We start from the raw sequence: 13,654 nt of genomic DNA on the forward strand, positions 1-13,654 counted from the left end.
GCGCTAGAGGTAAGGTGTCTGCCTTGCAAGTGCTAGTGTAGGACGGACCACGGTTCAATCCCCTGGCATCCCATATGGTCCCCCCAAGCCAGGGGTGATTTCTGAGCGCATAGCCAGGAGTAACCCCTGAGCGTCAAACAGGTATGGCCCAAAAACCAAAAAAAAAAAAAAAAAAAATATATATATATATATATATGGGGAGGAATTGTCTGTGCTGTTTATCTTTTATTTGGGGGGTGTCACACACGGCAGCACTCAGGAGTTGACTCCTGGCTCTACGCTCAAAAATCACTCCTGGCAGGCATGGGAGACCATATGGGATACCTGGATTCTAACCACTGTTCATCCTGGATTGGCTGTGTGGAAGGCAAACGTCCAATCGCTGTGGTATCTCTCTGGTCCCTGGTCTGTGCTTCTTTTTTTTTTTTTTTTTTTTTTGGTTTTTGGGCCACACCCATTTGACGCTCAGGGGTTACTCCTGGCTATGTGCTCAGAAATCGCCCCTGGCTTGGGGGGACCATATGGGACGCCGGGGGATCAAACCGCAGTCCTTCCTTGGCTAGTGCTTGCAAGGCAGACACCTTACCTCCAGCGCCACCTACCCGGCCCCTGTGCTTCTTATGGAGTGAATGCCTCCTGCAGCTGATGCCTGAGTTCAGGGGAGGAGAGCATACACTAACTACTTGAGATCCGGCCCCCCCCCCCCTTTTTGCGGAGATATACCACAGTGTGAGCAATCAGGTTAACGCACTTTCACTGTTACATATAAGCTTTCGTTTAAGACTATTTGATCGTTACTGCGACTTTTTTTTTTTATTAACGTAAAGTACTTAAAAATGGTGTTTTGGCCCACAGAGATAGCATGGAGGTAGGGCGTTTGCCTTGCATGCAGAAGGACAATGGTTCGAATCCAGGTGTCCCATATGGTTCCCCGAGCTTGCCAGAACCGATTTCTGAGCATAGAGCCAGGAGTAACCTCTGAGAGCTGCCAAGTGTGACCCCCCCCCCCCCCCATGAAATGATTTTTTATTTTCTGATGTAAAAAAGAGTTAGGTAAATGTATTTAACCAGCTGTGGACCTATGTATTATAAATATACTTCGGCCTTGCAGGCTGGTTGTTCTCAGGCACTGTCTCCTGATAGCATCTTGTGTTGTTTTTATTGAATATTTTAGTACACCATTTGCTTTAGAATATTTTTCCTTGTCTAAAAACTTTATGCATCTTATGGTCAGGTGTGTCTTATAGAATGAAAATTATGGTATATCACCTTTCACCTGTGAACATTTCCTACCACCAATGTCCCCAGTTCCCCCCCCCTTTCTGCCTCTGGGGCAGGCATTTAACTTTTCTCTTTCTCTCTCATTCTCTTCTTCCTCCCTCCTGTCCTCCCTCTCTTCCTCACTTTTCCTTCTTTCCTCTCCCTCCCTTCCTCCCCTCACTGTGGTTTGCACCATTGTTAAGGGGTACCATGTATGTCATGTTGCATCATCTTTTAAATAAATCTGTATAGTTTGGTCTTTTATAAAATGTAGTAAATAGGAATTAAACATTGTAATTCTTAAAAGAACTAAATACATTAGTATTTAAAATATACTTATTAGGATACGAGAGTTGATTAGTATGTTGTACAAAAGGGGGGTGATATTTGTAAATTATGTCTCAGTAGCTTCAAGTTAAGGAAATTATACAATCTTTATATCTAATGCTCCTCAAATATCCAACATATAAATTTAACGGTATTTAGTTACTTTTCTCAAGATCTTTTAAAGTGGTTTAGAAGATTTATAGCATATGTGTTTTTGTTACAGAAATAACATTCCAGCCAATTTTACCAGGAGTGGAAATAAATTAAGTCATCAGAAAGACACACGTCAAGCAACTTTTCTTTTCAGAAGAGGCTTGAAGGTATTTTAAAAAAAACCAAAAACCTAAAACCTTAGAGGTATTTTCTTTTTACCCAAAGGAAGCTGATTAACTTTAGAAATAATTTTAAACTGTAGGCATAACAGTTCATAGGTCCATAGTTTGGGGGCGGGGGATTGGTTCGGGATAAGTAGAAAATAACATTAGATTAGTTTTTTTTTTAATGTATGTTTTTCTGTTTTGTTGTCCTCTAATGTAGTGCTTTCTAAGAATATTTCGTGCCATTGCTAAATAAACTTGTATTAACTACTTTTTTAGTAGATAACACTAACAAAGGCATTGCCTGAATAGTCACATACCCCTCTCTTGAATTTATACACATACCACAGGAGATTATAATGTTACAGAATAGTATATAGTTCATTGGACTAAAATCTTATTTTCTATGAGAATGTATTGCTTTTTTTCCTTTCAGGTTCAGGCCCAGTTAAACACAGAACAACTGCTAAATGATGTAGTAGCAAAGAGAACTCGTCAGTAAGTTTTCATTTGTTTTTGAAGTTGTCATTTCAAAACTCCTAGAATACTAGTGACCCAAATTACTATGTGCCTGAATCCAAAAGAAATTAAATAAAACCCAAAAGAAAATAAGCAAATAATTTTGTTCATTTTACCACATAAGTCTTTTGTATTTTTCTTTTATTATTATTTTTTATTTTTTTAGTTTTTGGTTTTTCGGCCATACCAGGTGACACTCAGGGGTTACTCCTGGCTATGTGCTCAGAAATCACTCCTGGCTTGCCTGGGGGATTGAACAGTGGTTCATCCTAGGCTAGTGTGGGCAGGCAGATGCCTTACCGCTTGTGCCACCGCTCTGGCCCCAAGACTTTTGTAGTTTCATAAATCTTTGCACCAAATACACTATCCTCTAAAAAGGTTTTTTGTCATTTTATTATTTTAACTAAATAGCTTTTTAAAATTTTCTGGGTTGCTAGTATTGACATGAACTTATTTAGAGAATAAACAGAGAAAACATTTAGATAAATTAAAAAATAATAATGATTTTCTTTTTTTTGTTTTGTTTTTTGGGTCACTCCCAGTAGCACTCAGGGGTTACTCCTGGCTCTGCGCTGGCAGGTTCAGGGGGACCAAATGGGATGCTGGGAATTTAACCACTGTCCGTTTTGGGTTTTCTGTGTGCAAGGCAAACCTCGTACCGCTGTGCTATTTCTCCAGCCTCAATAATGATTTTTTTCACATTTTTTTTGCACTTCCCAAATGTGAGTTTCATTATTTTATTTGGGAGTGGTACACTCTGATACTCAGGGCCTACTCCTAGTGTACACAGGACATCATATGTGGTGCTAAAGATCAAACTTGGTGGGTTGCATGTAAGGCAAGTGTCCTACTCTACTCTCTCTCCAGCTCCAGGGATCACTCCTTATAGGCTCTAGGACCATAAGGAGGATCGAACCCAGGTTGTCTGTATGTAAGAGAAGTACTCCATCACTCCAGCCCTCAAATGTGACTTTTAGTATAATATATAAAATTTGAGTGTAAGCTTTGTAAAATGATAACTACTTTTTGGAAAACATAATAACACAATAATGGCCTGCTTAAGCAGTGCAAATTGAAATTGTGTATGATGTGTGGAGTGTATTGTTGAGCTATTTGGAACTTGCCACTAATACTTTTTTGGCATAGAGGTCATAATATTGAAAATATAGGAAAGAAATAATCAAGCTTTCTTTAGTAAACAACATTTACATACTTGTAAAGACAGAAGTTTGTTGTTTTGAACATGAGAATCAGCTATAGAACAAAGAACAATGTTGGAGAGTAGCATAGAGATAAGGTCTTCCCTTGTGTACAATTGATCATAGTTCAATCTCTGGTACTGCATACTATCCACTAAGCAGTCAGGAATAATCCTACTGAGAATCATCAGATTTGTCCCCAAAACAAAATAAAAAAAGAAAGTACTTAATTTGGTAGCAATATAAAATAAGAAAAAAATTTTTATGGGGGCACACCCAGCAATGCTTAGGGCCTACTCCTGACATTGAACTTAGAGATCACTCCTAGTGGGCTACATAACCATATGGGGTGTCAGGTTGAACCTAGGTTGGTCGCATGCCAGGCAAATGCCCTACTCAGTGCTATCTCATTGATCTCTAAACATCAAATTTTGATTAAAAGTAGAGGTAATAGGGCCCGGAGAGATAGCACAGTGGCGTTTGCCTTGCAAGCAGCCGATCCAGGACCAAAGGTGGTTGGTTCAAATCCTGTTGTCCCATATGGTCCCCCGTGCCTGCCAGGAGCTATTTCTGAGCAGACAGCCAGGAGTAACCCCTGAGCATCGCCGAGTGTGGCCCAAAAACCAAAAAAAAAAAAAAAAAAAAGTAGAGGTAATAAATAGAAATAAAAATATTAGGTATGGAGTTGGGCTGGCCCTGCCCTAAGGAGAACAAGGAAAACCTGGGCCTCCCAGTGCTCAGGACCCCATTGCTTGTCAGGTGAGCATCATCACCAGGTGTGGCCCAAGAACCAAAAAATAAAAACTAAAACCTGGAAATTAAATGGTTCAGTGCTGAACAACCAGCGAGTTAGAGAGAAATTCAAAAAGAAAAATCAAAAGATTCCTGAAAACAAATGATAATTAAGGCACAAATTATCAGAATCTGTGGGATATAGCAAACGTGGTAATAAGAGGGAAACTTAGGGCTGGAAAGATAGTACAGCGGTAGGGTGTTTGCCTTGCACACAGCTGGTCCAGGACGAAGAATGGTGGTTCGAATCCCAGCATCCCATATGATCCTTTGCCTGCCAGGACCGATTTCTGAGCGCAGAGCCAGGAGAGTAACCCCTGAAGCAGCACTGGGTGTGACCACAAAACAAAAAACAAACAAAAAAAGCGGAATGTATAGCTTTACAAGCATTCATCAGAAAGGAAGAAAAGGCTTACATAAATAAAGGCGCAGCTAAGGAAATTGGAAAATGACCAGCAAAATGAACCAAAAGCAGGTGGAAGGAAATAATAAAGTTCAGAGCAGTAATTAAAGAACTGGACACCCAAAAAACAATCCAAAAGATCAATGAAAGCAAGAGCTGGTTCCTTAGAAAAAATAAACAAGATTGGTAAACCATTTAGCAAGACTCATGGAGAAAAGGAGAGAAACAACAAGCAGAATCAGAAATGAAAAGGTGGAGGTCACTACAGACACTACAAAAATTTAAAGGGTAATCAGCGAGTACTTTGAGAATATCTGTGCTGCAAAACAAAACCTGAAAGAAGTGGATGTTTTTGGACTCCTACAAACTTCCAAGGTTGAACCAAGATCAGAAATACCTGAAGAGACCTATCAAAATTGAAGAAATTGAAAGGATAGTCAAAAAGCTTGCCCAAAACAAAAGCCCAGGTCCCTATGGATTCACTAGTGTATTCTTTTACCTTTAAACAGGATCTACTCTCTTCAAGCTCTTTCAGGGAATTGAGGAAACAGAAATACGCCCAAATAGTTTCTATGAAACCAACATCACCCTGATACCAAAAATGAAGACACCACAAGAAAAGGGGGTGGGGGAATAATAGGCCATATCCTTGATGAACATGGATGCTAAGATCCTCAACAAAATACAAACAGAATCCAACAACTCATCAAGAAGGTTATACACCATGACCAAGCAGGGTTCATCCCAAGGATGCAAGCATGGTTTAACATGTGCAAGTCAATCAGTATAATACAGGGGTCTCAAACTCAATTTACCTGGGGGCTGCAGGAGGCAAAGTCGGGGTGATCCTTGAGTGCAAAGTCAGTAAGTATACCTTGAATATTGGAGGGTGTGACCCAAACAACTAAAACAAAACAAAACAAAAAAAGATTCCTCTAGGGCAGGGCCACAAAATGTTGTACGGAGAGCCGCCAGTTTGAGACCCCTGGTATAATACATCATATCAGTAAAAGAACAAAAACCAGATGATCATACTAATAGATGCTGAGAGAGCATTTGATAAGGTCCAGCACCTATTCATGATAAAAAAAAAACACTCAATAAGATAGAAATTGAAGGAACTTTCCTCAATATTTTCAAAGCTATTTATCACAAATTGATTGCAAAACATACTCAGTGGGGAAGAACTAAAAGCCTCTTCACTAAGATCTGACACAAAGTAAGGTTGCTTCTCACCACTGCTATTCAGTATAGTACAGGAAGGACTTGCTAGCAATTAGGCCTGCCATAGGGCAAGGCAGGGGGTGGAGGGTGGAGGGTAGAAGGGAAATGGGAGTTATCACTAACGGGAAGGGTGCACATTGTATGTCTGAAACTCAGCAATGAATGATTTTGTAATCATGGTGCTTAAAAACAATAAAAATACAATTAGGTACAGAGTGAGAGAAGTTGTAGATGGAACCGAAATTACTAACCTTGGATCTGAAGTGATGGTAGAGTGGGTAAGGTGTTTACCTTGCACACAGCTGACTTGTTTCTGACATCCCATATGGTCCCCTGAGCACCTTCAGGAGTAATTCTTGAATACAGAGCCAGGAGTACCCCTGAGCATCGCTGGGTGTGGCTTCAAAACCAAACAAATTGTTATCCTTTATTACAGAGTGGAGAGGAGACTACTAAAAGATCTAAATATATTTCAAGTTACAGTAGCAGAAATAAAATGGGGTTAGTGATTTGAACAAACATATATCATAGGAAAAATTTTAGTATTTGCACCCAAAATTTATCTTAGTAAAGTATCCTTATTGAAGATAACAGAAATCATTTAGAACAGGAAAAAGGGGAGAGAGATGTTGCAGTGGTAGACCAGATTCCTCCTGTTTCAAACCATTCAATCTCTGGTAATAGAAAAAACAGGTAAGAAGTATATAGTCCCTACACTCCTATGGATTATATTTTGCTGCAACCCTACAATTTTTCTTAAAAATGTATTAATCCCTTTTTTATTACTTGGTTTCTTGAAACTAGATGGCGTACTTCCACCACAAATGGAGGAATTTTGACTGTATCTATTGACAATCCAGGAGCAGTGCAGCCCCCGGTGTAAGTATTAATCTTAAAAAAAATTATAACGCTGGGGCCGGAGAGGTGGTGCTAGAGGTAAGGTGTCTGCCTTGCAAGCGCTAGCCAAGGAAGGACCCCGGCAGTTTGATCCCCCGGCGTCCCATATGGTCCCCCCAAGCCAGGGGCAATTTCTGAGCGCTTAGCCAGGAGTAACCCCTGAGCATCAAATGGGTGTGGCCCGAAAAAAAAATTTATAACACTGCAACATATAAAATAATAAGTATTATATATTGGTCCAAGTGAGCATAAATTGATTGAGGCAAGGATAAAAGATAAACATTCAAGGATTTAAGTGGACGCAATATGAAGTTAAAAAGAAAGTGGTCTCTTAATTTTAGGTTCTGCATTTTTTAGTCACCATTTTTAATAAATCATAATTTGGGGGCTTAAGAGATAGTACAACAGGTAAGGCCCTTGCTTTGCATGCATCAAACCCAGGTTTCATCCCTGCTATCCTATATGGCCCAGAGTATTGCCCAGAGTAAATTTTTGTTTTGTTTTGTTTTGTCGCCACATCCAGAGGCAGTCAGGGTTACTCCTGGCTCTGTGCTGAGAAATTGCTCCTGGCAGGCTTTGGGGACCTTATGGGATGCGGGATTGAACCCTGGCCTTTCTCAGGTTGTCTGTGTGCAAGGCAAACACCCTACTACTCTATTATCTCTCTGGCTTGAATACAGCCACGAGTAACCTCTGAGCATAAAGGGGAGTGGCCCTAAAAGCAAAATAAATAAGATCATAGTTTTATTTTTAAAATACTGCGCGTGTATATACTTTAGTTTTAATGCATCAATAATAGAAACTTGCTTTCCTTTTTTCATTTTTTCCCTTTGTATTTTGGATATCTTTTTTAATTTAGTATTTCAGTTGTACTTTATTCTCAAAGGCATTATAATGATATGTAAGTATAAGGTCTTTTTCAAGCTTTTTACTAGCTCCCGCTCTACATACAGTTCACAGACTGGCAGTTATTAACTAAATATAATATACCAGTGGTTTTCAACGTTTCTACACCTGTGGACTGGGTAGTAGTTTGAGGACTGGTAGTTAAAGGATTTTGCTTTATAGTATATTCTTTTATCTAGTTAATTTTAATTTAGTTAGCCATACCATTGTATTTATTGCATTATAAACCTTGTAGATGAAAATAATAAGAATAAACTTTCTATGACTATGAAGAAAACTAACATTTTAGAGTTTTTTTTTATTTTAGAAATTACTATTCTAAATTATTGACAAGTTTTAACTTCTATTTTTAGAGGTATAAAGTAAAGTATAAATTAAATTTATGCTTAATCTCTTGATTAATCAGTAAAGTAACAATTAACCTTATTTTAAACATGTCAGCTTCTCTGTACCAAATGACTTTTGTTGTTAATTTTTGGATTGCTAAGTTAGTCTGATTTCTCTTTAATTTTTTTTAATAGAACACAGAAACCACGATTAACACGTACTGCTGTACCCTCATTCTTGACAAAAAGAGAACAAACTGATGTAAAGAAAATTCCTAAAGGTGTTCCCCTACAATTTGACATAAATAGTGTTGGAAAACAGGTAAAATTCTTCCTCCACTTTTTTGTTTGTGTCATTAATTGAGAATGTCTTAACAATTTAAGTATTGTATAATGAGTTAAAGATAAAGAAGGTTTGATAAGTATCCTTAGCCTGAGGAAAATAGTGATATAAATTAGACTATATAGATTTCCGTCTTTTGGTCATTTATATAATTGGAATTACATAGTATGTGATCTTTAGCAACTAATTTCTTTTTTTTTTTTTTATGGTTTTTGGGTCACACCTGGCAGGGCTCAGGGGTTACTCCTGGCTCTATGCTCAGAAATCGCTCCTGGCAGGCTCAGGGGACCATATGGGATGCCGGAATTTGAACCACCGACTTTCCGCATGCAAGGCAAATAAATACCTTACCTCCATGCTATTTCTCTGGCCCCAGCAACCAATTTTTTTTTTTTTTTTTTGGTTTTTCGGGCCACACCCATTTGATGCTCAGGGTTTACTCCTGGCTAAGTGCTCAGAAATTGCCCCTGGCTTGGGGGAACCATATGGGAGCCGGGGGATCGAACTGCTGTCCTTCCTTGGCTAGCGCTTGCAAGGCAGACATCTTACCTCTAGCGCCACCTCGCGGGCCCCAAATTTCTTAACATAGTGTGATCCAAAGTTGATCATATTCTTTTATTGCTACATTATATTCTATCATTATAATTTATCAACTGATAGAATTTTGGGGTATCATTTCTTAAGCTATTGTGACTAATATGCTTTGAATATATATGTATGTATATATATACATATATATGTATATATATATGTATGACCCCTGAGCTATGCTCAGGGTTCAGTCAGTTCTGGCTTTGAGCTCAGCAATCACTCTGGAAGGCTTGGGGGACCATGAAGGGATGCCACAGCTCGAATACTGGTTGACTATATGCAAGGCAAACACCTTACCCACTTTATTGTATCTCAGCCTCCTATGCACAAGTTTTTTTTGTGAACATGTTTTCATTTTTCTTTGGAAAATGTAGTTTTGTCAGATTTCTAGTTTGTATTATTTTTAACCCTCTTATGGGTTCGTTTTCTTCATTGGTGTTATTCAGGGGCTGCACTAGGAGTGCTAGGTGTTTAGAGAATTTGGGCCTTCTGCATACAAAACATGCTTACTGAGCTTTATCTCCCAAACCCTCCCTTCCCCCATATCCAATCTAGCCATTTTAACAGAATGAAACTATTTTGAGAGGGAAGGGAGGTTGGAGCCACACCTGGCAGTGCTCGGGTTACTCTTGGCTCAGTGTTCAGAAATTAGGGTCTATCCTGGGTGGGCCACATTGAAGGCAAATGCTCTACTGCTGTGCTATTACTCTAGCCCTGTGAATGAACCTTTTCTGGAAAAAAATTCTTTAAGGGGCTGGAACAATAGTATAGCAGGTTCTATCCCTGGCACACCATATGGTTTCCTGAGTACTGCGGTTGTGGCAGTTATTTTTATATTGAATCACATGAGATGTAGATACAGAGTTGTTCATGATTGAATTTCAATCATATAGTGTCCAACACCGATCCCTGCCACCAATATTCCCAGTTGCCCTCATACCTTCTCTCTGCCTGCCTCTATGACAGACATCTTTTCCCTCTCTTTTTTTCGACACTGGAAATTGAACTTTTTTAAATCCACCCAAATTTTTTTGCAAATATAGGGAGTCATGCACAGAATCTCACATGCTAGGTGGGTGCTTTACCACTGAGCCACACTCCCAGGCCCATCTCTAACTTTTTGAAAAATTGCCAGACTTTTTTTTTTTTTTTTTTTTTGGTTTTTGGGCCACACCCTGCGGTGCTCAGGGGTTACTCCTGGCTGTCTGCTCAGAAATAGCTCCTGGCAGGCACGGGGGACCATATGGGACACCGGGATTCGAACCAACCACCTTTGGTTCTGGATCGGCTGCTTGCAAGGCAAACGCTGCTGTGCTATCTCTCCGGGGCCCATTGCCAGACATTTTTAAAGATGTAAGTTGCATCTTAAATTCCAACTAGTATATATGGGGCTTCTAAATTTCTCCAACATTCTCACTCAACATTTGTATTACTTACTAGTTAATTATAGCCATAATTTGGTATGGTGCTCTGAGTTTACTTTCCATGCTCAGGATTATGCAAAAAATGTGCACTACACCTTTAAACTATTCTCCAGAACCATTGTTGCATTTTTCACTTTTTTTTTTTTTTTTTTTTTTTTTTTGAGAGGGGGCATATCCAGCTGTGCTCAGGAGTTACTCCTGAGCTCAGCTACTCCTATGCTCAGGGTCATTTCTGGCAGCATTCAGGGTACCTTACATACGGGATATGGGAGATCAAACACAGGTTGTCCGCATCCAAGATAAATGCTCTACCTACTATGTCCCTCATTTTTTTACTATTTTTGTATTAATGTCATATCTCTGATTTTGCTGAGTAAATTTACTACTTTAAATCATTCTACAGATTCTTCATGTTTTTTTTTGTATAAACATAGATGTCATTTCCAATTTTTTTTCAATCTTGAAAAGGACTATATGTTGAATCAAATGTATTCTTGAACTTTTATTTATTTATTTATTTATTTATTTTTGGTTTTTCGGGCCACACCTGTTTTTGATGCTCAGGGGTTACTCCTGGCTAAGCGCTCAGAAATTGGCCCTGGCTTGGGGGGACTATATGGGATGCCAGGGAATCGAACCACAGTCCTTCCTTGGCTAGCGCTCGCAAGGCAGACACCTTACCTCTAGCGCCACCTTGCCGGCCCCTTGAACATTTTTCTAACCTTGAGAAAAGCATTAAAAAACCTGAGAAAGCATTAAATCTCTTAGCATTAGGTTCTAATTTCAGAGTGGGGAGTTCCCTTCTGTCCTTATTTGCTGAGAATTTTATCATGAATGGGTGTTGGATTTGTTAAATACTTATTTGATATGCATCAGTCTGTGGAATTAAAGGTAGATTGTTGGGCAGAAATGTTGTTTTGGTGGGTTTTTTTTTTTTCCTTGAGAGAGAAGCCTGCCACACCTGGTGGCACTCAGGCAATACTTCTGGCAGGCTTGGGGGGGGAACATATGGGATGACAGGGATCAGACCCAGGTCAGCTACGTGCAGGGCAAAATGTTCCTATCTGCTGTGCTATCACTGCAGCCCCTTTTGCTATGTGTTGTTAGATTTAAAAATGACATTTAAATATTCAGGAGATGGTAACTATTATTACTAATAGCACCAAAGTTATATAATGAAGTTGTTGATTTTGTTTTGTTTTGTTTTCTCTAGACAGGAATGACTTTGAATGAGCGGTTTGGGATCCTAAAGGAACAAAGAACCACACTCTCATTCAACAAAGGAGGAAGCCGCTTTGTGACTGTGGGATAGATATCATTTAGAGGGACTTTTGAGTGATGACTTGGTTTTGAAATGTTGAATTGCTTGAAGAGTTTATCACAAATTCAAGAAACTATTTGAAAAAATTCACGAGTCTAAAAACTCTTATTTTTATTTTTAAATTTTTTTAACATGTATAAATAGTGCCCTATAAGAAAAACAGGCACTATACTTAGCTGTTCTTGAACTGTTCATGTTTGCCCCAGATAGAAATATTCTTCCTGTGACTTCTGTGGTTCCTCATGCAGCAGAAAGAATACAGAATGTTAGAAAGTGATTATTTTTATTATAGTGTTATTTAGGATCTCATTGCCTTCGGCCATTTTTTACACTTAAATCTTAGTCTTGGAAATATGAGTAGATCCTTTTGATGCTGTCACTTATCCTTTAACAGTGTTGATGTATTAAGTGCAGTTGACTTTTCTTCATTAGATATAAAAATATATTTGAATTACAGTTTTGGGTTAAGACTAATGGAAATATTTAGAACGATTCTTTTTCAGATAATGTTAGATTATTCTTCCACAGTTGTAAATTTTTAGTGCTGAACTTTTAACGAGAAATTTGACTCTAAACAGTCTTATTCTAATGGTCTTTGAAGACTATAACTGCATGTTTATACAGTAACTTGTTATCAGGCTTTGGAGACGGTCTTCCAAGTATAAAAATCTAATGGTTTGTTTACTAAAAGAAGGAATGAGAAAAATTTGCTGATTGAGATGGTAAACTGAGGCGGAAAACTTAAAAAATCAGGTTATAGGTGTACTCTTTGGTTTAGTGTAGTTTTGAGTATAGTATACACAATTCTTCAAATGCTGTTTAGAAGAATTATAATATTTAATTAAATTAGATATTTTATAGTGAAATTAATAGCCATAAAGTCCTAGACTACTTGTTTAAAAACTTAAATTTTATAAGCTTTTAAGCTTGCTAAATTGAACAGTGTATACAGCTCCAGAAACAAAAAAAAATTAAATTGTTTATGTTAGGAAAGGGGGGAAATGCAAAATAGTAAGAGTATATTATAGCCTTGTTTTATAGCTTTCATTCTGATTTCTTGCATAACGTTCAGGTATTTATGATGAGAAAAGTCCCCCTCTCCAGTCTACATAGTTGGGAAGAGTTAGTCTGATGTTCTAAGCTAAAATTAAGCATTCTCCAATGGTTGTATACCACAAGTTATGGTATAGTGCCAAAATGCAGCAAAATATATTGGCAATAAGTTAAAAGTTTGGTCATTTTCAGTTTAATTTTTGGTTTTCTGCAATATTAAAATATCTGAGTTAGGTATGTTTCTCAAGAGTGTTTTAAATGATGATTTTCTCTGTAAGGAAAACAAAGCTGAACATTGTCACTCCTGCCTACTTTCCAATTGTGGACTACACCTCATTTTTTGTTTCATGCTTCTTGGATCACTTGGTTTATGTTAGCCATAGAAAGCGATCAATAACAGTTTCGTGCTTATACCAAAGAGTTAAACCTTGATCTCTAATATCTGATATTTTGCCAGTAAGTCTGTTGATAAAGGATTACCAAAAGTTTGTCACAAAGTTTGAAAATAAACTGTAGTTTCCATAAGCTAAGGATTCATTGCAAAATATTTTTTGTAATTAGACGTGCATAGATTTGATCCATGAAAAATAAAATTCAGACTGGTATAGAATTACTGGTAACTTATTTTAAAGCGAAGGTCAAACAAACCAGCTGAGCATGAGCCTTCTGTCTTATGAAAATAGGGTATAAAGGTATTTTTCACTTCCACATTATTTTAAATATTATACAGAGCTGCTATTAAATGACCTTTT

At 38.1% G+C, this 13,654-nt stretch overlaps 1 protein-coding gene across 1 annotated transcript in view; it reads left to right on the top strand.

Annotated features, from left to right (window-relative positions):
- FYTTD1 (forty-two-three domain containing 1) overlaps positions 1 to 13,432 on the top strand; it is a 32,312-nt gene extending 18,880 nt beyond the window's left edge. The window contains exons 5-9 of the mRNA XM_049785927.1: positions 1,811 to 1,907; positions 2,341 to 2,402; positions 6,846 to 6,920; positions 8,366 to 8,492; positions 11,742 to 13,432. Coding sequence (XP_049641884.1) covers positions 1,811 to 1,907; positions 2,341 to 2,402; positions 6,846 to 6,920; positions 8,366 to 8,492; positions 11,742 to 11,840 — 460 coding nt within the window. The 3' untranslated portion in view covers positions 11,841 to 13,432. The remainder of the gene's footprint in view (positions 1 to 1,810; positions 1,908 to 2,340; positions 2,403 to 6,845; positions 6,921 to 8,365; positions 8,493 to 11,741) is intronic.
- The last annotated feature ends 222 nt before the right edge of the window (positions 13,433 to 13,654 follow it).

Source organism: Suncus etruscus, chromosome 13 (genome assembly GCF_024139225.1).
Source record: "Suncus etruscus isolate mSunEtr1 chromosome 13, mSunEtr1.pri.cur, whole genome shotgun sequence".
NCBI classification, from domain to species: Eukaryota; Metazoa; Chordata; class Mammalia; order Eulipotyphla; family Soricidae; genus Suncus; species Suncus etruscus.